This window comes from Montipora foliosa, chromosome 7 (assembly GCF_036669935.1).
Source record: "Montipora foliosa isolate CH-2021 chromosome 7, ASM3666993v2, whole genome shotgun sequence".
Classification (NCBI taxonomy): domain Eukaryota; kingdom Metazoa; phylum Cnidaria; class Anthozoa; order Scleractinia; family Acroporidae; genus Montipora; species Montipora foliosa.
The window spans coordinates 40,755,566-40,783,065 of NC_090875.1; the positions used below are offsets into that span (position 1 = coordinate 40,755,566).

Consider the following 27,500-nt stretch of genomic DNA (forward strand, 5'->3'; position numbering starts at 1 on the left):
AAGAAATCAACCGAGTGAGTTCTGATTCTTGAAAGGTGTCGAATTTGATGTTTTCTTCTGTAACCATAATTAAAACGTCGCGTTATTAAACTAGTTTTTTTTTCTAGCCTACAACCCTGCAAGACAGTTTGAGAATGATATGAAAGTTCCATGAGGTTTTCTGATATTTTCCCAGCTACACAAAAAGGCATATTTTTACACGGTTTGATACCATCATTTACAAACGTAACACAGAGTAATCGGTAGGAACTATTGTAGTTTGGTAGGAGAAAAAGGGAAGGCTGGGGGGAGGAGGGATTCAACTCGGAATTCGCCTGAAGAGTTTTATAGATGGATAAGACGACAGAAAATTATCGTGGACTGAAGAGGAATAATTATTGAATGCCCACTTTTTCATTATTCCTCTTTAAACATGAGTCCATTATTCCAAAAACTATTATTATTTACCTCTAGAAAAATCTACTTATTGCCGCTTATTTTCCTCCTCCATAACTCTTTGTTTGAAACTGCCATCGGATCATATCTAGGACGAGCGCTCCACGGTAGCTTCAAAGCTACGAGGGTGCATTGTAATGCGTTCACGTGCATGCTTAGATTAATGTCCCATGAGGAGTCGATGGTTCGCAAGCAGGTTTTGATGATAAAAGGTTTGTTCGTTAAAACAGCTGGAATGCTAAGGTAAGGTGACATTGGAGAGACTCTTCCAGTCGCTAATTTCGTTTATTTGCATATGTCGCACGACAGTTGGAAACATTTATTTTTTGGATTCGAATTTCATTCTTTTGGACTATTCATCTGGAAATGTTTCTGTGCTTCTTTGATAACAAATATGATCAAATATTATTTTGAATATCAAAATTCAAACCTGAGTAAAGTACGTCTTTTGAAAAGTGAATTCGTTAAAATATAAGGTAAAGGTCCAAAAATAAGTTAAAGATGTTTCATAACGCACCGAAATATGCTCCTTGATAAAGACTCATGGAAAGTTCGTTTTCCTAAGAACATTCCACCCTGAACCTTGAAACTAGTTCATCAGCAAATTAATAACATAACAATTAACAAATAATTATATAATTATTCAAATTACTATTATTTGTAAAAATACAACCACACATTTGAGTTTTAAGGAACGTGTTTCGATGTTTCAAACATCTTTATCAGCCATAGTGAGTATTATATAATTATGGCTGTAACAGTAATGAGATGATGATCCGTATATATGTATAAATATCAATACAACGATTCTTTCTAGATAAAATGTTCGTCACATTTAAACTAACCAACAATAATATAAAAAAACACAAATGACATAACGGTAAAAGCTGAAAAGTACAATGCTTCCATCTTTTGAATTTGAGCTTTAGAACGAGGCTAAAAAGGATAGATTGAAACAAGAGAATATAAGAGAGAGAATTCCTGTGACCCATGTTGATTATTTGAACTTCATTTAATATTTAGATCACGCCGATGATGTAAAGATTATTTTTATCTATTGTTCCCATGACCGCGCGGCCATGTTAACAAGAGTCAGCATTGAACTAACAACGTAGTATGACTAATTATAGATTTCACATCATTTTCATTGGAATATAGGCCTAATATTAGGGACTCATATTCTTTCCTCATATTCTTTTGCTTGACTATAAACGTTAAAAGTATTAAAACATCGCACACACAGAATGAACAGAATTAATTAATAACCACTTTAGTCCTTGTAAAAACAAAACTGACCTAAGTTTACTAATGTTTCTTTTTCATTTTGGTTGTTCGACAGGTTAGAAATGAATCGAGTGATTTGTCTGATAGCCTTTCTGATAGTAGCCCTTACAGTCCAGCGTGCCCTTGGTAAGTTTCCTCTATAATTTTTCAATTTTACTCCTACATTTGTATTCTTTACACGATATGTCATGAATCCGTTGCTGAGAAACAAAGGACGACAAAAATTGAACATTGCACGAAGACAAAGAGGGAGTTTGAAACTTTCCTGTCTGTCTCGCTTTATTTAAACCTCCATGAAATGGACTTGCCTAGAAATTGTCACCAGTTTTTACAGGAGTTTAATTTCACTATTCCAGTCGTTTAATATTAAGGAGGCTCCATTGGCTTTTTAGCGGTTTACATATGTCGCCCGTAAATCCGTTCTCAGGTTGAATCCATTTTTACCAAGGTTGAATTGGTGATCCTCATTTTATCTATGTTGAATACGCACTCAGATGAATTGACGAAAGTTTTTTTGGAACATAAACTAAGCCTGGAGAAAAATTAGGGTCAGGTTTAAGCATTAGTTTTGGTTTTTCTACATACTATTAGATATCAACTGACTTATTATAGAAAAGCAAATAACAAAAAGAACTGTGTTGAGTTGAGCATGTTCGTCGTTGTCGTGTAGTAGTGAAGACACAGGGCTATAGATCTGGAGGTTCCGAGTTCGAGCACAATGGAAACCGATTAGATGATACGAAACATCAGAAGATGTTTTGAGATGCGTTAGACACAGCATGAGGGGTATAGGTGTATTCAATACTTTTTGTGGGGTTGATAGCTGCTTAAAACTAGGTATAGTGCAGACTCAACCAAGGTAAAACGAGGATCTCCAATTTAAGGTGATTCCCTAGTATTGCACTGCGCATCCTGTTCTGCGCATAACAGCGTGATTGGCAACATTTCAAAAAGGAGACCTTTCGTGCGGGAAAGCTCTTTAGAAAGGAGAATGGCCGTTTTCAGAGCACAGCAGTAAAGAGCAGAACGGAAAAATTTTAAGACTCTCGCAAAAGAAAGTCGAGTGATAGCCTTGCTGTTGTTGAAGTGAAATTTCAGTCCGAGAGTGAAAGTGACACCGCGCTATCGGGGAGGCATGTTGTCGTGCTCGGTTTGCTTTCTAAAGAGCTTGGTCATGATTGCAATCGTTGAAGAAGTCCTCTGCAGCTGTCGAATTGTTGGAAAGAAACTGTATGTGGACTTAGCAGCTTTCTTTATATTACCCGAGAGAGAAGATCATTGTGGTGAAATTAATGTGTAGGCAGTCTGCAGTTATTATACACCTGAAGGAGAAGAAGAAAAAGAAAAAGTTCGAACTTCAGGATTATGTGCAATCTCGTCCTCAGAGTCCGCTGTTTATTTGGTCAGCACTAAGAACACGGACTCTGGCCAATTCAAAGACAGGAAGTCCACAAATCACGGACTTCCGGCCTTGTCCACCCACGCTCAGAAATTTGAAACAACAGTGGTTGTCAACGGTTACAAAAATGGACCTTCACTACGACTGCGCATAAATTGGAAGTGGCCAGAGTCCGTGTTCTTTGTGCTGATCAAAGGAAAAGCAGACTCTGGGGACGAGACTAGATTATGTGGCGCTGAAAATTAATGAAAATGGAAAAGGAAACGCCCCTTTATCCAAATGTGCTACTTGCTCAAATTGTAGAACTTGCAGGGGACTGTGCCAAAATAATCACAAAGTTTGGATTTATCGCTACAAACAGACTCAGCAAAATTTAAGAAAAAAATATATTTTATTTCATCATTCAAAAGAAATAACACTTACAAGACCCTACAAAATGGCTTCTGAACAACAGATTATGAAATCCTTTTTCCTGACTTTTCAAATTTTTGCTTTCACTTGCTTTTGATTATTACGAATTCTTAATCATTGAGGTTTTATCAAATACTTACGAAAACTTTAAGCTCTACTTAGTTCATCCACTCACTTCTAGGACCAATTTACTTACTAATATATCACACGTACTTGCTAATAATTGATGGATTTTTTGTTGAAGGTTCCTACTTTCAGTTTCAACGTAGCCTGTAAAATTAACCAGACTTTAAATTCAACTGTAACATATACATATACTTTCTAAAAACTGGTGGATTTTCATTTATCTTTATTTCTTGCATTGTCAGCCTAGGTTGCAAACATTTTAACCTACAATCGGCGACAAAATTAGTTGAGACAGTTGCTAACAGAGCACACTGGAAACGACACATTCATTGTTTGCAAAGAAAACTTGTCCAGAAAGTACGTTTCGGGGATATCCCTCCCTCCCCCACCCTAATCAATGTTGTACCGCTGTCAACAAGGCTCGTAGAAAACAGAAAAACACAACATTGTCCCGGGGGTGCGGGGGAGGGGGCCATTTGCGCCGCCGAGCTTGCAATCGACTCTAAAGGATGAGAGTGTCTCAACAATTCTGACGCCGATTGTCTGTATGAAAAAACTTTGTATGAAGTGTAATGACGACTTCTGATAAGCGTTTTTTTGCATTAATATATGAAATATACACATTTCAGTGCCGTTTATGCGTTTTCATGTCATATAGGAATCAGAACATATATTAAATCACCTTTTTCTTTATTACGGTGATGTAGCAGTCACTGGTATGATTGCAGACATTTCAGTGTCGAACATAGTTTTCACACAGAACATTTCTAACGAGGTAAGGGCATGTATACGCTTGCCATAAGGGCATGTATACGCTTGCCATCTATTTGCGACGGGCGGAAAGTGAATGTTATTGTCAGGGGAAGTGATATCTCACGGGCTTCGATATACCGCATTCTAAAAAAAGAGAAATTTTAACGCAAGTAATCACTACCGAGAACGTCAATTACAACGGCCAAAATGTGGATGTCGAACGCGCAGCGAAGTTAAGTTCACGCCACAAACGCTTATTATTGAGAGAAAGGACATCGTACTAAATAATGACAATTTCAAGACGATTTGTGCAGTGTTTTGGATTTGACATACCTTGAAATAAAGTGATACTTTCGGAACATTGCGTGACGTTTATCATTCCCTTTTGAAATTCACCATACATAATTCCATTTCAACTTGTTACAAGGGATATGACCCATAAAAAAGAGGGAAATATAAATAGCAAAGACAGTTTATAACTCCTGGGACAAAAAAAGAGCAGCAAACAATGCCGTACTCTGATTTTAGGAACTCCGCGGAGGAGTGGCCACGAGTAACCACGAGTAACCATAATTAACAAGTAGAATAATTACATTATCTTTTTATAATAATCTTGTGGTTACTCGTGGTTACTCGTGGTTACTCGTGGTAAATGAGAAAATATTGTTTCTTTACTGCCAAAAACATTCATTTCCCACCAAAACCAGCTCTGCAAAGCATCTGCGACAAGGTGGAAAGTCTTTTTGCACCGACATAGCAATTTGAGCGTGGAAAGTAAATGTGTTCCCCGGCTGTAACAGCCACCATGTCTGTTTCGCGTTCATCAGCGACACCACTTCAACCAACAAAATCGGCTTCTTCTGATGAATTGGAGTTAGAGGCATAACCCTTTAACAAATCCATGCTTTAACGCTACTCACAAATAGCGTATTAAAGAAGGCAAAAGTGAACAGGTCCTTTGCACTTACGTCACAATCTTCGCTTCGCACAGGACAACGCATTTTTCACACTCGAAAACGAGAATAATAAACTATCCGCAATTTTTAGACCTGTAAAAAGTCTTTCACTCATGTGGTCATATTGACGGACAGACTGGATTATAGGTGCCTGTATAAAGGGTATAAAGGAAGTTTTCTGAAACAGACAATCGGCGACAAAATTAGTTGAGACAGTTGCTACCAGAGCACACTGGCAACGACACATTCATTGTTTGCAAAGAAAACTTGTCCAGAAAGTACGTTTCGGGGATATCCCTCCCTCCCCCACCCTAATCAATGTTGTACCGCTGTCAACAAGGCTCGTAGAAAACAGAAAAACACAACATTGTCCCGGGGTGCGGGGGAGGGGGCCATTTGCGCCGCCGAGCTTGCAATCGACTCTAAAGGATGAGAGTGTCTCAACAATTCTGACGCCGATTGTCTGTATGAAAAACTTTGTATGAAGTGTAATGACGACTTCTGATAAGCGTTTTTTTGCATTAATATATGAAATATACACATTTCAGTGCCGTTTATGCGTTTTCATGTCATATAGGAATCAGAACATATATTAAATCACCTTTTTCTTTATTACGGTGATGTAGCAGTCACTGGTATGATTGCAGACATTTCAGTGTCGAACATAGTTTTCACACAGAACATTTCTAACGAGGTAAGGGCATGTATACGCTTGCCATAAGGGCATGTATACGCTTGCCATCTATTTGCGACGGGCGGAAAGTGAATGTTATTGTCAGGGGAAGTGATATCTCACGGGCTTCGATATACCGCATTCTAAAAAAAGAGAAATTTTAACGCAAGTAATCACTACCGAGAACGTCAATTACAACGGCCAAAATGTGGATGTCGAACGCGCAGCGAAGTTAAGTTCACGCCACAAACGCTTATTATTGAGAGAAAGGACATCGTACTAAATAATGACAATTTCAAGACGATTTGTGCAGTGTTTTGGATTTGACATACCTTGAAATAAAGTGATACTTTCGGAACATTGCGTGACGTTTATCATTCCCTTTTGAAATTCACCATACATAATTCCATTTCAACTTGTTACAAGGGATATGACCCATAAAAAAGAGGGAAATATAAATAGCAAAGACAGTTTATAACTCCTGGGACAAAAAAAGAGCAGCAAACAATGCCGTACTCTGATTTTAGGAACTCCGCGGAGGAGTGGCCACGAGTAACCACGAGTAACCATAATTAACAAGTAGAATAATTACATTATCTTTTTATAATAATCTTGTGGTTACTCGTGGTTACTCGTGGTTACTCGTGGTAAATGAGAAAATATTGTTTCTTTACTGCCAAAAACATTCATTTCCCACCAAAACCAGCTCTGCAAAGCATCTGCGACAAGGTGGAAAGTCTTTTTGCACCGACATAGCAATTTGAGCGTGGAAAGTAAATGTGTTCCCCGGCTGTAACAGCCACCATGTCTGTTTCGCGTTCATCAGCGACACCACTTCAACCAACAAAATCGGCTTCTTCTGATGAATTGGAGTTAGAGGCATAACCCTTTAACAAATCCATGCTTTAACGCTACTCACAAATAGCGTATTAAAGAAGGCAAAAGTGAACAGGTCCTTTGCACTTACGTCACAATCTTCGCTTCGCACAGGACAACGCATTTTTCACACTCGAAAACGAGAATAATAAACTATCCGCAATTTTTTAGACCTGTAAAAAGTCTTTCACTCATGTGGTCATATTGACGGACAGACTGGATTATAGGTGCCTGTATAAAGGGTATAAAGGAAGTTTTCTGAAACAGACAATCGGCGACAAAATTAGTTGAGACAGTTGCTACCAGAGCACACTGGCAACGACACATTCATTGTTTGCAAAGAAAACTTGTCCAGAAAGTACGTTTCGGGGATATCCCTCCCTCCCCCACCCTAATCAATGTTGTACCGCTGTCAACAAGGCTCGTAGAAAACAGAAAAACACAACATTGTCCCGGGGGTGCGGGGGAGGGGGCCATTTGCGCCGCCGAGCTTGCAATCGACTCTAAAGGATGAGAGTGTCTCAACAATTCTGACGCCGATTGTCTGTATGAAAAAACTTTGTATGAAGTGTAATGACGACTTCTGATAAGCGTTTTTTTGCATTAATATATGAAATATACACATTTCAGTGCCGTTTATGCGTTTTCATGTCATATAGGAATCAGAACATATATTAAATCACCTTTTTCTTTATTACGGTGATGTAGCAGTCACTGGTATGATTGCAGACATTTCAGTGTCGAACATAGTTTTCACACAGAACATTTCTAACGAGGTAAGGGCATGTATACGCTTGCCATAAGGGCATGTATACGCTTGCCATCTATTTGCGACGGGCGGAAAGTGAATGTTATTGTCAGGGGAAGTGATATCTCACGGGCTTCGATATACCGCATTCTAAAAAAAGAGAAATTTTAACGCAAGTAATCACTACCGAGAACGTCAATTACAACGGCCAAAATGTGGATGTCGAACGCGCAGCGAAGTTAAGTTCACGCCACAAACGCTTATTATTGAGAGAAAGGACATCGTACTAAATAATGACAATTTCAAGACGATTTGTGCAGTGTTTTGGATTTGACATACCTTGAAATAAAGTGATACTTTCGGAACATTGCGTGACGTTTATCATTCCCTTTTGAAATTCACCATACATAATTCCATTTCAACTTGTTACAAGGGATATGACCCATAAAAAAGAGGGAAATATAAATAGCAAAGACAGTTTATAACTCCTGGGACAAAAAAAGAGCAGCAAACAATGCCGTACTCTGATTTTAGGAACTCCGCGGAGGAGTGGCCACGAGTAACCACGAGTAACCATAATTAACAAGTAGAATAATTACATTATCTTTTTATAATAATCTTGTGGTTACTCGTGGTTACTCGTGGTTACTCGTGGTAAATGAGAAAATATTGTTTCTTTACTGCCAAAAACATTCATTTCCCACCAAAACCAGCTCTGCAAAGCATCTGCGACAAGGTGGAAAGTCTTTTTGCACCGACATAGCAATTTGAGCGTGGAAAGTAAATGTGTTCCCCGGCTGTAACAGCCACCATGTCTGTTTCGCGTTCATCAGCGACACCACTTCAACCAACAAAATCGGCTTCTTCTGATGAATTGGAGTTAGAGGCATAACCCTTTAACAAATCCATGCTTTAACGCTACTCACAAATAGCGTATTAAAGAAGGCAAAAGTGAACAGGTCCTTTGCACTTACGTCACAATCTTCGCTTCGCACAGGACAACGCATTTTTCACACTCGAAAACGAGAATAATAAACTATCCGCAATTTTTTAGACCTGTAAAAAGTCTTTCACTCATGTGGTCATATTGACGGACAGACTGGATTATAGGTGCCTGTATAAAGGGTATAAAGGAAGTTTTCTGAAACAGACAATCGGCGACAAAATTAGTTGAGACAGTTGCTACCAGAGCACACTGGCAACGACACATTCATTGTTTGCAAAGAAAACTTGTCCAGAAAGTACGTTTCGGGGATATCCCTCCCTCCCCCACCCTAATCAATGTTGTACCGCTGTCAACAAGGCTCGTAGAAAACAGAAAAACACAACATTGTCCCGGGGGTGCGGGGGAGGGGGCCATTTGCGCCGCCGAGCTTGCAATCGACTCTAAAGGATGAGAGTGTCTCAACAATTCTGACGCCGATTGTCTGTATGAAAAAACTTTGTATGAAGTGTAATGACGACTTCTGATAAGCGTTTTTTTGCATTAATATATGAAATATACACATTTCAGTGCCGTTTATGCGTTTTCATGTCATATAGGAATCAGAACATATATTAAATCACCTTTTTCTTTATTACGGTGATGTAGCAGTCACTGGTATGATTGCAGACATTTCAGTGTCGAACATAGTTTTCACACAGAACATTTCTAACGAGGTAAGGGCATGTATACGCTTGCCATAAGGGCATGTATACGCTTGCCATCTATTTGCGACGGGCGGAAAGTGAATGTTATTGTCAGGGGAAGTGATATCTCACGGGCTTCGATATACCGCATTCTAAAAAAGAGAAATTTTAACGCAAGTAATCACTACCGAGAACGTCAATTACAACGGCCAAAATGTGGATGTCGAACGCGCAGCGAAGTTAAGTTCACGCCACAAACGCTTATTATTGAGAGAAAGGACATCGTACTAAATAATGACAATTTCAAGACGATTTGTGCAGTGTTTTGGATTTGACATACCTTGAAATAAAGTGATACTTTCGGAACATTGCGTGACGTTTATCATTCCCTTTTGAAATTCACCATACATAATTCCATTTCAACTTGTTACAAGGGATATGACCCATAAAAAAGAGGGAAATATAAATAGCAAAGACAGTTTATAACTCCTGGGACAAAAAAAGAGCAGCAAACAATGCCGTACTCTGATTTTAGGAACTCCGCGGAGGAGTGGCCACGAGTAACCACGAGTAACCATAATTAACAAGTAGAATAATTACATTATCTTTTTATAATAATCTTGTGGTTACTCGTGGTTACTCGTGGTTACTCGTGGTAAATGAGAAAATATTGTTTCTTTACTGCCAAAAACATTCATTTCCCACCAAAACCAGCTCTGCAAAGCATCTGCGACAAGGTGGAAAGTCTTTTTGCACCGACATAGCAATTTGAGCGTGGAAAGTAAATGTGTTCCCCGGCTGTAACAGCCACCATGTCTGTTTCGCGTTCATCAGCGACACCACTTCAACCAACAAAATCGGCTTCTTCTGATGAATTGGAGTTAGAGGCATAACCCTTTAACAAATCCATGCTTTAACGCTACTCACAAATAGCGTATTAAAGAAGGCAAAAGTGAACAGGTCCTTTGCACTTACGTCACAATCTTCGCTTCGCACAGGACAACGCATTTTTCACACTCGAAAACGAGAATAATAAACTATCCGCAATTTTTTAGACCTGTAAAAAGTCTTTCACTCATGTGGTCATATTGACGGACAGACTGGATTATAGGTGCCTGTATAAAGGGTATAAAGGAAGTTTTCTGAAACAGACAATCGGCGACAAAATTAGTTGAGACAGTTGCTAACAGAGCACACTGGCAACGACACATTCATTGTTTGCAAAGAAAACTTGTCCAGAAAGTACGTTTCGGGGATATCCCTCCCTCCCCCACCCTAATCAATGTTGTACCGCTGTCAACAAGGCTCGTAGAAAACAGAAAAACACAACATTGTCCCGGGGGTGCGGGGGAGGGGGCCATTTGCGCCGCCGAGCTTGCAATCGACTCTAAAGGATGAGAGTGTCTCAACAATTCTGACGCCGATTGTCTGTATGAAAAAACTTTGTATGAAGTGTAATGACGACTTCTGATAAGCGTTTTTTTGCATTAATATATGAAATATACACATTTCAGTGCCGTTTATGCGTTTTCATGTCATATAGGAATCAGAACATATATTAAATCACCTTTTTCTTTATTACGGTGATGTAGCAGTCACTGGTATGATTGCAGACATTTCAGTGTCGAACATAGTTTTCACACAGAACATTTCTAACGAGGTAAGGGCATGTATACGCTTGCCATAAGGGCATGTATACGCTTGCCATCTATTTGCGACGGGCGGAAAGTGAATGTTATTGTCAGGGGAAGTGATATCTCACGGGCTTCGATATACCGCATTCTAAAAAAAGAGAAATTTTAACGCAAGTAATCACTACCGAGAACGTCAATTACAACGGCCAAAATGTGGATGTCGAACGCGCAGCGAAGTTAAGTTCACGCCACAAACGCTTATTATTGAGAGAAAGGACATCGTACTAAATAATGACAATTTCAAGACGATTTGTGCAGTGTTTTGGATTTGACATACCTTGAAATAAAGTGATACTTTCGGAACATTGCGTGACGTTTATTATTCCCTTTTGAAATTCACCATACATAATTCCATTTCAACTTGTTACAAGGGATATGACCCATAAAAAAGAGGGAAATATAAATAGCAAAGACAGTTTATAACTCCTGGGACAAAAAAAGAGCAGCAAACAATGCCGTACTCTGATTTTAGGAACTCCGCGGAGGAGTGGCCACGAGTAACCACGAGTAACCATAATTAACAAGTAGAATAATTACATTATCTTTTTATAATAATCTTGTGGTTACTCGTGGTTACTCGTGGTTACTCGTGGTAAATGAGAAAATATTGTTTCTTTACTGCCAAAAACATTCATTTCCCACCAAAACCAGCTCTGCAAAGCATCTGCGACAAGGTGGAAAGTCTTTTTGCACCGACATAGCAATTTGAGCGTGGAAAGTAAATGTGTTCCCCGGCTGTAACAGCCACCATGTCTGTTTCGCGTTCATCAGCGACACCACTTCAACCAACAAAATCGGCTTCTTCTGATGAATTGGAGTTAGAGGCATAACCCTTTAACAAATCCATGCTTTAACGCTACTCACAAATAGCGTATTAAAGAAGGCAAAAGTGAACAGGTCCTTTGCACTTACGTCACAATCTTCGCTTCGCACAGGACAACGCATTTTTCACACTCGAAAACGAGAATAATAAACTATCCGCAATTTTTTAGACCTGTAAAAAGTCTTTCACTCATGTGGTCATATTGACGGACAGACTGGATTATAGGTGCCTGTATAAAGGGTATAAAGGAAGTTTTCTGAAACAGACAATCGGCGACAAAATTAGTTGAGACAGTTGCTAACAGAGCACACTGGCAACGACACATTCATTGTTTGCAAAGAAAACTTGTCCAGAAAGTACGTTTCGGGGATATCCCTCCCTCCCCCACCCTAATCAATGTTGTACCGCTGTCAACAAGGCTCGTAGAAAACAGAAAAACACAACATTGTCCCGGGGGTGCGGGGGAGGGGGCCATTTGCGCCGCCGAGCTTGCAATCGACTCTAAAGGATGAGAGTGTCTCAACAATTCTGACGCCGATTGTCTGTATGAAAAAACTTTGTATGAAGTGTAATGACGACTTCTGATAAGCGTTTTTTTTGCATTAATATATGAAATATACACATTTCAGTGCCGTTTATGCGTTTTCATGTCATATAGGAATCAGAACATATATTAAATCACCTTTTTCTTTATTACGGTGATGTAGCAGTCACTGGTATGATTGCAGACATTTCAGTGTCGAACATAGTTTTCACACAGAACATTTCTAACGAGGTAAGGGCATGTATACGCTTGCCATAAGGGCATGTATACGCTTGCCATCTATTTGCGACGGGCGGAAAGTGAATGTTATTGTCAGGGGAAGTGATATCTCACGGGCTTCGATATACCGCATTCTAAAAAAAGAGAAATTTTAACGCAAGTAATCACTACCGAGAACGTCAATTACAACGGCCAAAATGTGGATGTCGAACGCGCAGCGAAGTTAAGTTCACGCCACAAACGCTTATTATTGAGAGAAAGGACATCGTACTAAATAATGACAATTTCAAGACGATTTGTGCAGTGTTTTGGATTTGACATACCTTGAAATAAAGTGATACTTTCGGAACATTGCGTGACGTTTATCATTCCCTTTTGAAATTCACCATACATAATTCCATTTCAACTTGTTACAAGGGATATGACCCATAAAAAGAGGGAAATATAAATAGCAAAGACAGTTTATAACTCCTGGGACAAAAAAAGAGCAGCAAACAATGCCGTACTCTGATTTTAGGAACTCCGCGGAGGAGTGGCCACGAGTAACCACGAGTAACCATAATTAACAAGTAGAATAATTACATTATCTTTTTATAATAATCTTGTGGTTACTCGTGGTTACTCGTGGTTACTCGTGGTAAATGAGAAAATATTGTTTCTTTACTGCCAAAAACATTCATTTCCCACCAAAACCAGCTCTGCAAAGCATCTGCGACAAGGTGGAAAGTCTTTTTGCACCGACATAGCAATTTGAGCGTGGAAAGTAAATGTGTTCCCCGGCTGTAACAGCCACCATGTCTGTTTCGCGTTCATCAGCGACACCACTTCAACCAACAAAATCGGCTTCTTCTGATGAATTGGAGTTAGAGGCATAACCCTTTAACAAATCCATGTTTTAACGCTACTCACAAATAGCGTATTAAAGAAGGCAAAAGTGAACAGGTCCTTTGCACTTACGTCACAATCTTCGCTTCGCACAGGACAACGCATTTTTCACACTCGAAAACGAGAATAATAAACTATCCGCAATTTTTTAGACCTGTAAAAAGTCTTTCACTCATGTGGTCATATTGACGGACAGACTGGATTATAGGTGCCTGTATAAAGGGTATAAAGGAAGTTTTCTGAAACAGACAATCGGCGACAAAATTAGTTGAGACAGTTGCTACCAGAGCACACTGGCAACGACACATTCATTGTTTGCAAAGAAAACTTGTCCAGAAAGTACGTTTCGGGGATATCCCTCCCTCCCCCACCCTAATCAATGTTGTACCGCTGTCAACAAGGCTCGTAGAAAACAGAAAAACACAACATTGTCACCGGGGTTCGGGGGAGGGGGCCATTTGCGCCGCCGAGCTTGCAATCGACTCTAAAGGATGAGAGTGTCTCAACAATTCTGACGCCGATTGTCTGTATGAAAAAACTTTGTATGAAGTGTAATGACGACTTCTGATAAGCGTTTTTTTGCATTAATATATGAAATATACACATTTCAGTGCCGTTTATGCGTTTTCATGTCATATAGGAATCAGAACATATATTAAATCACCTTTTTCTTTATTACGGTGATGTAGCAGTCACTGGTATGATTGCAGACATTTCAGTGTCGAACATAGTTTTCACACAGAACATTTCTAACGAGGTAAGGGCATGTATACGCTTGCCATAAGGGCATGTATACGCTTGCCATCTATTTGCGACGGGCGGAAAGTGAATGTTATTGTCAGGGGAAGTGATATCTCACGGGCTTCGATATACCGCATTCTAAAAAAAGAGAAATTTTAACGCAAGTAATCACTACCGAGAACGTCAATTACAACGGCCAAAATGTGGATGTCGAACGCGCAGCGAAGTTAAGTTCACGCCACAAACGCTTATTATTGAGAGAAAGGACATCGTACTAAATAATGACAATTTCAAGACGATTTGTGCAGTGTTTTGGATTTGACATACCTTGAAATAAAGTGATACTTTCGGAACATTGCGTGACGTTTATCATTCCCTTTTGAAATTCACCATACATAATTCCATTTCAACTTGTTACAAGGGATATGACCCATAAAAAAGAGGGAAATATAAATAGCAAAGACAGTTTATAACTCCTGGGACAAAAAAAGAGCAGCAAACAATGCCGTACTCTGATTTTAGGAACTCCGCGGAGGAGTGGCCACGAGTAACCACGAGTAACCATAATTAACAAGTAGAATAATTACATTATCTTTTTATAATAATCTTGTGGTTACTCGTGGTTACTCGTGGTTACTCGTGGTAAATGAGAAAATATTGTTTCTTTACTGCCAAAAACATTCATTTCCCACCAAAACCAGCTCTGCAAAGCATCTGCGACAAGGTGGAAAGTCTTTTTGCACCGACATAGCAATTTGAGCGTGGAAAGTAAATGTGTTCCCCGGCTGTAACAGCCACCATGTCTGTTTCGCGTTCATCAGCGACACCACTTCAACCAACAAAATCGGCTTCTTCTGATGAATTGGAGTTAGAGGCATAACCCTTTAACAAATCCATGCTTTAACGCTACTCACAAATAGCGTATTAAAGAAGGCAAAAGTGAACAGGTCCTTTGCACTTACGTCACAATCTTCGCTTCGCACAGGACAACGCATTTTTCACACTCGAAAACGAGAATAATAAACTATCCGCAATTTTTTAGACCTGTAAAAAGTCTTTCACTCATGTGGTCATATTGACGGACAGACTGGATTATAGGTGCCTGTATAAAGGGTATAAAGGAAGTTTTCTGAAACAGACAATCGGCGACAAAATTAGTTGAGACAGTTGCTACCAGAGCACACTGGCAACGACACATTCATTGTTTGCAAAGAAAACTTGTCCAGAAAGTACGTTTCGGGGATATCCCTCCCTCCCCCACCCTAATCAATGTTGTACCGCTGTCAACAAGGCTCGTAGAAAACAGAAAAACACAACATTGTCCCGGGGGTGCGGGGGAGGGGGCCATTTGCGCCGCCGAGCTTGCAATCGACTCTAAAGGATGAGAGTGTCTCAACAATTCTGACGCCGATTGTCTGTATGAAAAAACTTTGTATGAAGTGTAATGACGACTTCTGATAAGCGTTTTTTTGCATTAATATATGAAATATACACATTTCAGTGCCGTTTATGCGTTTTCATGTCATATAGGAATCAGAACATATATTAAATCACCTTTTTCTTTATTACGGTGATGTAGCAGTCACTGGTATGATTGCAGACATTTCAGTGTCGAACATAGTTTTCACACAGAACATTTCTAACGAGGTAAGGGCATGTATACGCTTGCCATAAGGGCATGTATACGCTTGCCATCTATTTGCGACGGGCGGAAAGTGAATGTTATTGTCAGGGGAAGTGATATCTCACGGGCTTCGATATACCGCATTCTAAAAAAAGAGAAATTTTAACGCAAGTAATCACTACCGAGAACGTCAATTACAACGGCCAAAATGTGGATGTCGAACGCGCAGCGAAGTTAAGTTCACGCCACAAACGCTTATTATTGAGAGAAAGGACATCGTACTAAATAATGACAATTTCAAGACGATTTGTGCAGTGTTTTGGATTTGACATACCTTGAAATAAAGTGATACTTTCGGAACATTGCGTGACGTTTATCATTCCCTTTTGAAATTCACCATACATAATTCCATTTCAACTTGTTACAAGGGATATGACCCATAAAAAAGAGGGAAATATAAATAGCAAAGACAGTTTATAACTCCTGGGACAAAAAAAGAGCAGCAAACAATGCCGTACTCTGATTTTAGGAACTCCGCGGAGGAGTGGCCACGAGTAACCACGAGTAACCATAATTAACAAGTAGAATAATTACATTATCTTTTTATAATAATCTTGTGGTTACTCGTGGTTACTCGTGGTTACTCGTGGTAAATGAGAAAATATTGTTTCTTTACTGCCAAAAACATTCATTTCCCACCAAAACCAGCTCTGCAAAGCATCTGCGACAAGGTGGAAAGTCTTTTTGCACCGACATAGCAATTTGAGCGTGGAAAGTAAATGTGTTCCCCGGCTGTAACAGCCACCATGTCTGTTTCGCGTTCATCAGCGACACCACTTCAACCAACAAAATCGGCTTCTTCTGATGAATTGGAGTTAGAGGCATAACCCTTTAACAAATCCATGCTTTAACGCTACTCACAAATAGCGTATTAAAGAAGGCAAAAGTGAACAGGTCCTTTGCACTTACGTCACAATCTTCGCTTCGCACAGGACAACGCATTTTTCACACTCGAAAACGAGAATAATAAACTATCCGCAATTTTTTAGACCTGTAAAAAGTCTTTCACTCATGTGGTCATATTGACGGACAGACTGGATTATAGGTGCCTGTATAAAGGGTATAAAGGAAGTTTTCTGAAACAGACAATCGGCGACAAAATTAGTTGAGACAGTTGCTAACAGAGCACACTGGCAACGACACATTCATTGTTTGCAAAGAAAACTTGTCCAGAAAGTACGTTTCGGGGATATCCCTCCCTCCCCCACCCTAATCAATGTTGTACCGCTGTCAACAAGGCTCGTAGAAAACAGAAAAACACAACATTGTCCCGGGGTGCGGGGGAGGGGGCCATTTGCGCCGCCGAGCTTGCAATCGACTCTAAAGGATGAGAGTGTCTCAACAATTCTGACGCCGATTGTCTGTATGAAAAAACTTTGTATGAAGTGTAATGACGACTTCTGATAAGCGTTTTTTTGCATTAATATATGAAATATACACATTTCAGTGCCGTTTATGCGTTTTCATGTCATATAGGAATCAGAACATATATTAAATCACCTTTTTCTTTATTACGGTGATGTAGCAGTCACTGGTATGATTGCAGACATTTCAGTGTCGAACATAGTTTTCACACAGAACATTTCTAACGAGGTAAGGGCATGTATACGCTTGCCATAAGGGCATGTATACGCTTGCCATCTATTTGCGACGGGCGGAAAGTGAATGTTATTGTCAGGGGAAGTGATATCTCACGGGCTTCGATATACCGCATTTTAAAAAAGAGAAATTTTAACGCAAGTAATCACTACCGAGAACGTCAATTACAACGGCCAAAATGTGGATGTCGAACGCGCAGCGAAGTTAAGTTCACGCCACAAACGCTTATTATTGAGAGAAAGGACATCGTACTAAATAATGACAATTTCAAGACGATTTGTGCAGTGTTTTGGATTTGACATACCTTGAAATAAAGTGATACTTTCGGAACATTGCGTGACGTTTATCATTCCCTTTTGAAATTCACCATACATAATTCCATTTCAACTTGTTACAAGGGATATGACCCATAAAAAAGAGGGAAATATAAATAGCAAAGACAGTTTATAACTCCTGGGACAAAAAAAGAGCAGCAAACAATGCCGTACTCTGATTTTAGGAACTCCGCGGAGGAGTGGCCACGAGTAACCACGAGTAACCATAATTAACAAGTAGAATAATTACATTATCTTTTTATAATAATCTTGTGGTTACTCGTGGTTACTCGTGGTAAATGAGAAAATATTGTTTCTTTACTGCCAAAAACATTCATTTCCCACCAAAACCAGCTCTGCAAAGCATCTGCGACAAGGTGGAAAGTCTTTTTGCACCGACATAGCAATTTGAGCGTGGAAAGTAAATGTGTTCCCCGGCTGTAACAGCCACCATGTCTGTTTCGCGTTCATCAGCGACACCACTTCAACCAACAAAATCGGCTTCTTCTGATGAATTGGAGTTAGAGGCATAACCCTTTAACAAATCCATGCTTTAACGCTACTCACAAATAGCGTATTAAAGAAGGCAAAAGTGAACAGGTCCTTTGCACTTACGTCACAATCTTCGCTTCGCACAGGACAACGCATTTTTCACACTCGAAAACGAGAATAATAAACTATCCGCAATTTTTTAGACCTGTAAAAAGTCTTTCACTCATGTGGTCATATTGACGGACAGACTGGATTATAGGTGCCTGTATAAAGGGTATAAAGGAAGTTTTCTGAAACAGACAATCGGCGACAAAATTAGTTGAGACAGTTGCTAACAGAGCACACTGGCAACGACACATTCATTGTTTGCAAAGAAAACTTGTCCAGAAAGTACGTTTCGGGGATATCCCTCCCTCCCCCACCCTAATCAATGTTGTACCGCTGTCAACAAGGCTCGTAGAAAACAGAAAAACACAACATTGTCCCGGGGGTGCGGGGGAGGGGGCCATTTGCGCCGCCGAGCTTGCAATCGACTCTAAAGGATGAGAGTGTCTCAACAATTCTGACGCCGATTGTCTGTATGAAAAAACTTTGTATGAAGTGTAATGACGACTTCTGATAAGCGTTTTTTTGCATTAATATATGAAATATACACATTTCAGTGCCGTTTATGCGTTTTCATGTCATATAGGAATCAGAACATATATTAAATCACCTTTTTCTTTATTACGGTGATGTAGCAGTCACTGGTATGATTGCAGACATTTCAGTGTCGAACATAGTTTTCACACAGAACATTTCTAACGAGGTAAGGGCATGTATACGCTTGCCATAAGGGCATGTATACGCTTGCCATCTATTTGCGACGGGCGGAAAGTGAATGTTATTGTCAGGGGAAGTGATATCTCACGGGCTTCGATATACCGCATTCTAAAAAAAGAGAAATTTTAACGCAAGTAATCACTACCGAGAACGTCAATTACAACGGCCAAAATGTGGATGTCGAACGCGCAGCGAAGTTAAGTTCACGCCACAAACGCTTATTATTGAGAGAAAGGACATCGTACTAAATAATGACAATTTCAAGACGATTTGTGCAGTGTTTTGGATTTGACATACCTTGAAATAAAGTGATACTTTCGGAACATTGCGTGACGTTTATCATTCCCTTTTGAAATTCACCATACATAATTCCATTTCAACTTGTTACAAGGGATATGACCCATAAAAAGAGGGAAATATAAATAGCAAAGACAGTTTATAACTCCTGGGACAAAAAAGAGCAGCAAACAATGCCGTACTCTGATTTTAGGAACTCCGCGGAGGAGTGGCCACGAGTAACCACGAGTAACCATAATTAACAAGTAGAATAATTACATTATCTTTTTATAATAATCTTGTGGTTACTCGTGGTTACTCGTGGTTACTCGTGGTAAATGAGAAAATATTGTTTCTTTACTGCCAAAAACATTCATTTCCCACCAAAACCAGCTCTGCAAAGCATCTGCGACAAGGTGGAAAGTCTTTTTGCACCGACATAGCAATTTGAGCGTGGAAAGTAAATGTGTTCCCCGGCTGTAACAGCCACCATGTCTGTTTCGCGTTCATCAGCGACACCACTTCAACCAACAAAATCGGCTTCTTCTGATGAATTGGAGTTAGAGGCATAACCCTTTAACAAATCCATGCTTTAACGCTACTCACAAATAGCGTATTAAAGAAGGCAAAAGTGAACAGGTCCTTTGCACTTACGTCACAATCTTCGCTTCGCACAGGACAACGCATTTTTCACACTCGAAAACGAGAATAATAAACTATCCGCAATTTTTTAGACCTGTAAAAAGTCTTTCACTCATGTGGTCATATTGACGGACAGACTGGATTATAGGTGCCTGTATAAAGGGTATAAAGGAAGTTTTCTGAAACAGACAATCGGCGACAAAATTAGTTGAGACAGTTGCTAACAGAGCACACTGGCAACGACACATTCATTGTTTGCAAAGAAAACTTGTCCAGAAAGTACGTTTCGGGGATATCCCTCCCTCCCCCACCCTAATCAATGTTGTACCGCTGTCAACAAGGCTCGTAGAAAACAGAAAACACAACATTGTCCGGGGGGTGCGGGGGAGGGGGCCATTTGCGCCGCCGAGCTTGCAATCGACTCTAAAGGATGAGAGTGTCTCAACAATTCTGACGCCGATTGTCTGTATGAAAAAACTTTGTATGAAGTGTAATGACGACTTCTGATAAGCGTTTTTTTGCATTAATATATGAAATATACACATTTCAGTGCGTTTATGCGTTTTCATGTCATATAGGAATCAGAACATATATTAAATCACCTTTTTCTTTATTACGGTGATGTAGCAGTCACTGGTATGATTGCAGACATTTCAGTGTCGAACATAGTTTTCACACAGAACATTTCTAACGAGGTAAGGGCATGTATACGCTTGCCATAAGGGCATGTATACGCTTGCCATCTATTTGCGACGGGCGGAAAGTGAATGTATTGTCAGGGGAAGTGATATCTCACGGGCTTCGATATACCGCATTCTAAAAAAAGAGAATTTTAACGCAAGTAATCACTACCGAGAACGTCAATTACAACGGCCAAAATGTGGATGTCGAACGCGCAGCGAAGTTAAGTTCACGCCACAAACGCTTATTATTGAGAGAAAGGACATCGTACTAAATAATGACAATTTCAAGACGATTTGTGCAGTGTTTTGGATTTGACATACCTTGAAATAAAGTGATACTTTCGGAACATTGCGTGACGTTTATCATTCCCTTTTGAAATTCACCATACATAATTCCATTTCAACTTGTTACAAGGGATATGACCCATAAAAAAGAGGGAAATATAAATAGCAAAGACAGTTTATAACTCCTGGGACAAAAAAGAGCAGCAAACAATGCCGTACTCTGATTTTAGGAACTCCGCGGAGGAGTGGCCACGAGTAACCACGAGTAACCATAATTAACAAGTAGAATAATTACATTATCTTTTTATAATAATCTTGTGGTTACTCGTGGTTACTCGTGGTTACTCGTGGTAAATGAGAAAATATTGTTTCTTTACTGCCAAAAACATTCATTTCCCACCAAAACCAGCTCTGCAAAGCATCTGCGACAAGGTGGAAAGTCTTTTTTGCACCGACATAGCAATTTGAGCGTGGAAAGTAAATGTGTTCCCCGGCTGTAACAGCCACCATGTCTGTTTCGCGTTCATCAGCGACACCACTTCAACCAACAAATCGGCTTCTTTCTGATGAATTGGAGTTAGAGGCATAACCCTTTAACAAATCCATGCTTTAACGCTACTCACAAATAGCGTATTAAAGAAGGCAAAAGTGAACAGGTCCTTTGCACTTACGTCACAATCTTCGCTTCGCACAGGACAACGCATTTTTCACACTCGAAAACGAGAATATAAACTATCCGCAATTTTTTAGACCTGTAAAAAGTCTTTCACTCATGTGGTCATATTGACGGACAGACTGGATTATAGGTGCCTGTATAAAGGGTATAAAGGAAGTTTTCTGAAACAGACAATCGTCGACAAATTGGTTGAAACAGTTGCTAACAGAGCACACTGGAACGACACATTCTATTGTTTGCAAAAAGACTTGTCCAGATTTACTTTCATGGATTCCCCTCCCTCCCCCACCCTAATCAATTTGTACACTTACACAAGGCTCCTGAAACATACAACATTGTCCCGCGTGCAAGGGAAAGAAAGTTTGCGCCTCCGACTTGCAATCGACTCCTAAAGGGTAGAGTGTCTCACAATTTCGACGCCGATTTCTGTATGAAAAAACTTTGTATGAAGTGTAATGACGAACTCATAAGCGTTTTTTTGCATTAATATATGAAATATACAACATTGCAGGCGTTTATGCGTTTTCATGTCATAAAGGAATCAAAATATATTAAATCACCTTTTTCTTATTACGGTGTTTAGCAGTCACTGCTCATGGCAGACCGTTCAGTGTCGAGTACATAGAATTTTCACACAGAACATTTCTAACAGGTAAGGGCATGTAATAACGCTTGTCCATAAGGGCATGTATACTCTTGCCATTTATTCGCGACGTAGCGGAAAGTTATTGTTACTGTCATCAAAAGTGATATTTCGCTTCGATATAACAAAGAAAAAGATTGCATAATATTGTTAACGCAAGTACATGGCGCGACAAGTTTCTTCAATTACAACGGCGAAAATGTGGATGTCGAACGCGCAGTGTATTTAAGTTTTGTGCAAACGCTTATTATTGAGATAAAGGACATCGTACTAAATAATTACAATTTCAAGACAAACTGTGCTTGTTCTGGATTTTGACATACCTTGCTGTAGAAGGGCCAACTTTAAGAAAAAGCCCGTTTAGCAAACGTTTAAACACCTCAATCCATGCTTCACAACTTGTCGCAAGTTTACATTTCATGCGCTTATACTGTTAGTTTTTGAATTGAGGTTTAATAACAATTATGTTATTTTACTTTCACGCATTTTCTCTTCGACAACAGTGGCACCAACTACCAACCCTTCTGTGATCCTCCCCTATGGACCAAGTGCACTAAACCCGACTTTTGTTCAAACCGCTCCTCCTCAAACGCCTTCTGCCCCAGGTACGTACAACTTTACACTGTACCTGTAGAAAGACAACAAATAATAAGGAGAAAAAGCAAACTAACCCAGGAACCTTAAATAATTTACTGCTGCTTCCAACAACTCGTTCATGGTCTTTTTGATGCTTTGACTTCAGATTTTGAAATGCGTTAATGACAATTATTGTATTTTACTTTTAGGTATTTTTTCTTTGATTACGGTAATACCAACAATCACCCTTTCTCCGATCGCCTCAGGACCACTAAACTCCACTTCTATTCAAACCATTCTTCCTCAAATGCCTTCTGCACCAGGTAGAACTGTAGAACTAAGCAATCCGATGAAGACCAAAAGCAATCTATGTAAACCCGATGACGATGACGATATTACTGCCGTGTCCTAGCCCCTTTTGCTTTTGACTTTTGTTGCAACGTATCGATTTTAAGCTTTGCATCTTGAAGTTTTGGGACAGCGAGCTGTAACGTGGAGATGAAAGATGAAATATCATTGAAACACTGGTAACATTTTCTGCCATTTACTAGAGGATATTGATTATGTGGTGTATTTCGTATTTTGTGTTGCTTATACTTGGTACTGGGTAATGATGACCATTTTGTGTGGGGTGTTCCAACAACTCCTCCTCGAACGCCTTCTGCACCATCTACGTACAACTTTGCCTGTAGAAGGGCCACCAAATAAGAAGAAAAAGCAACCTAAACTAGGAACTTAACCCGTTTAATACTCAAGCTGCTTCCAACAACTCGTCCATAGTTTATTTCATGCCTTAACTTTAGTTTTTGAATTGAGTTAATAACAATTATGTTATTTTACTTTCACGCATTTTCTCTTCGACAACAGTGGCACCAACTACCAACCCTTCTGTGATCCTCCCCTATGGACCAAGTGCACTAAACCCGACTTTTGTTCAAACCGCTCCTCCTCAAACGCCTTCTGCCCCAGGTACGTACAACTTTACACTGTACCTGTAGAAAGACAACAAATAATAAGGAGAAAAAGCAAACTAACCCAGGAACTTAACCCCGTTTAATACTCTGCTGCTTCCAACAACTCGTTCATGGTCTTTTTGATGCTTTGACTTCAGATTTTGAAATGCGTTAATGACAATTATTGTATTTTACTTTTAGGTATTTTTTCTTTGATTACGGTAATACCAACAATCACCCTTTCTCCGATCGCCTCAGGACCACTAAACTCCACTTCTATTCAAACCATTCTTCTTCAAGTGCCTTCTGCACCAGGTAGAACTGTAGAACTAAGCAATCCGATGAAGACCAAAAGCAATCTATGTAAACCCGATGACGATGACGATATTACTGCCGTGTCCTAGCCCTTTTTGCTTTTGACTTTTGTTGCAAACGTATCGATTTTAAGCTTTGCATCTTGAAGTTTTGGGACAGCGAGCTGTAACGTGGAGATGAAAGATGAATTATCATTGAAACACTGGTAACATTTTCTGCCCCATAAACTTGAGAATTCATGAAATCGTCCTCGTCCAGCACACTCTTCATCTCTTTTCGGAAGCTTGTTCGTACGATGAATAGTTCTTTCATGGCTGCCGGCCTTTTCCCTCACCGCGTGGGATCTAAAGGCATCAGAAAGATCTTAATAAATTCATTAGAGAATCTTTGTTTTTTTTTTCCATTGCTATGGAATTTCCCTTTCAGATACATGTCTCTGATTGTGAATGGTGTTGTTCTCTTCAATATTTTACTTACTGATAATGCTAATTTTCTTTCAGATTGTGGGTCTTTCAGAAACAACACCCTGAGAAGTCCCGGATATCCTAACACATATCCAAGAAACATGGATTGTGTCTATCAAGTTCCTATTCCTTTTGACCAGATGTTGGTCATTTACTTTAACTTGTTTTACTTGGAAGGCCCTTGGAATTGCCCGTAAGTACCAAAACATTAGGATTGGGTTTGTTTTCCAAATATTTGCTCTACGGTGCACCTATTAAAGTTTGATTTGCGTGGGCGTGAAAATGTATTGGAGGTTATAAACGGAGGCCTTAACATATTCGTTAAAATGAATTGGAACATCAATCAAACTGCGGGTAAGTGCCAAGACGTTAGCCAATAATTTGCTTTGCAAGTACTTTGCTCTATTCTACATCGATTACAATATTTAATGCATGCATGGGTACCTTGTTGTGTTCTGGGATGACGTAAATGAATTTTCATTTGGAGATTATGAACGGACGCCCAAACATACTGTCATCCTATTTCATCGAGCTTTATTTAGATCATCAAATTTATAGGATTGCTGGTGGCCTTGTCTTTAAGTAATTAGATTTCAAGCCAGAGGCTACGAAGGCGATCAGCTGATGTAGTTTGGTTAGTGAGCGTGCAGCGTGTTTTGAACAATGTAAGCCTCGACTAACTCGGTATCCGACCGCTTCCAATTAGCATCCAACGTTTCGTTCAGTAAGATTTCTAGTGACATGCCACCTTTGGAATACAGCCCTGTTCCTGTGGATCACACACTTGACGAGTTAATCATTACACCAGAGGCCGTTGAACGTTCTCTCTTGGCGGTAAGGGAAGGTAATTCACCTGGATCTCATTTAACGATCTTTCCATAGTTGTCAAAATATGCGATAAAAATCACAGAGGATTTCGAAGACAGGATTTCTATGCAAATAATTTGCTATTTTATGATGTACCCAATTTCTCGACCTGGTTTGACATGAATGTGACATCTTTTCTTAGATTGCTATTTGATTAATGTACTTTTGTCCTTTTATATGATAGGTTTGACTATTTAAGAATCAGCATTGATAGGAACCATATAATCGGCACATACTGCGGTGTGCAAACTGGACGAAGCGTGCTGATTACCGGTAGTGCAGTTGTGTTGTCTTTTCATTCGGACGGGATTCTTCAATATAGAGGATTTGACCTACATTTCTCCTTTTTCCCACTTGGTGAGTTGGACATTAACACGCTCACGACCAAGTGCAGTGTAGTGTAGTGAAGTTAAGTAAAGTGAAGTGCAGCGTTGTGTAATGTATGGCAGGGTAGTAGTGTGTGTAGAGTAGTGTAATGTAATATAGTGTAGGGTAGGGTAGGGTAGGGTAGTGTTGAGTGTTGTAGGGTAGTAAAGTGATGTTTAGTTTATTTTCGTGTTGTGTCGTGTCGTGAAATTTCAAGTCAATTCTTAATTTTAACTCACACAAATATCATTTACAGAGAGTCAATATTAAGGCAAAATGAAAATCTAAAACCAAGGTAATCACAGATAGATAAAATACAACAATTGTGCGAAAGTTTTTTTACATTTAAAATGTTTCGGAAATTAATCGAGTAGGTGACTCAAAGGAAAATAAAGTTTATGTAAGGAACACAATGCTGAATAACATATTAGTGTAAAAAGTATTATTTCGTGGACGAACTACTAACTACCTTAATTTACCATTAAAATAGACCTGCAATGGCACTAATAATTTATATAACAACTGGCCCATTCCCTCATTTTGTATCCTTCACCTAAAAGATCTTACACACTTACTTACCCTTTCCTTCCTCTCACTGGCTATACTTTTAAATCTTCAGTGTGTCAAAAGCACTTCAATACTCCTTGATTATATACTACTAGTCGTTAAAGTAGATTAGTGCATTCCAGTTCTGTGTAGTGCAGTGCAATGTGGTATGGCGTGGTCCGGCGCGTGGCGGTGCGGTGCGGACCAGAGTCGTGTTGTATAGAGTAAAGTAGTACAGAGTAGGATATAATTGTATTATGGTGTCATGTAGGGTATTCTAGTTTATAAGCCACATCGGTTATAAAAAAAAAACGTACATGTGCTTGTCGGGATAAAAATAAAAGTACAAATTTTCTCTGTTGCTATGGAAAATAGTTCACGAAATTGGAATTTGAAATCTTTTGCATTTAGCATTATGGAATTAGGGGACCTGTGAAAGACTATAGTTTCCTCTTACTTGACCTTACTTATCTGACCGTTTTCAATCCATTCAAATTGACTCAAATATTGTGCACAAAAGAAAAATTATTTTTGGTGTGCCACAAGGGTCAGTCCTCTTTCTCATCTACATAAATGGTATTCATAAACGTTCCGAGATATTTGATTTTCATCTCTTTGCTGATGATACCAATATACTCTATGACGATAAAAGTCTGAAATCACTTAAAAATGTTGTTAATAATAAATTAAAATATATCATTGATTGGCTTAACGCTAAGAAGTTGACTTTGAATAGTATTATGTTTTAATTATAATTGTCATTCGTAGTAATAATAATTTCTTTAAAGTAGTTTAATTCAACATTTGTAAACTGTAATATATTATATATTTTTGCCCCTACACAACTGGATTAGCTATGCTGTTTTAAGTGGGACTTGTAGCAGTAATCATTTTGTACGTCGATATAATATTGTTCTTTGTATTATTTGCATTTGTGTAAGAATCCATACATGATGATGATGATTTTGGAAATCTGCCACTTTAATGTTGAGGTACGGTGATTCCAACCGGGCATAGATCCAATACATTTATGGTAAGCTATTGGCGTCTTTGCCCTAAGTAATAACGTTGGAAGCCGTCTAAAACTCTATGAGAGTACAA

General features: G+C 39.3%; 1 protein-coding gene across 1 annotated transcript in view; it reads left to right on the forward strand.

Annotated features, from left to right (window-relative positions):
• Positions 1-2,893: 2,893 nt before the first annotated feature.
• Positions 2,894-27,500, forward strand: part of LOC138010245 (fibronectin type III domain-containing protein-like) — a 66,128-nt gene continuing 41,521 nt past the window's right edge. Inside the window, exons 1-6 of the mRNA XM_068857178.1 lie at positions 2,894-3,002; positions 22,253-22,321; positions 22,816-22,917; positions 23,756-23,857; positions 24,657-24,813; positions 25,672-25,844. Of these exons, the coding sequence (XP_068713279.1) occupies positions 2,894-3,002; positions 22,253-22,321; positions 22,816-22,917; positions 23,756-23,857; positions 24,657-24,813; positions 25,672-25,844 (712 nt within the window). The remainder of the gene's footprint in view (positions 3,003-22,252; positions 22,322-22,815; positions 22,918-23,755; positions 23,858-24,656; positions 24,814-25,671; positions 25,845-27,500) is intronic.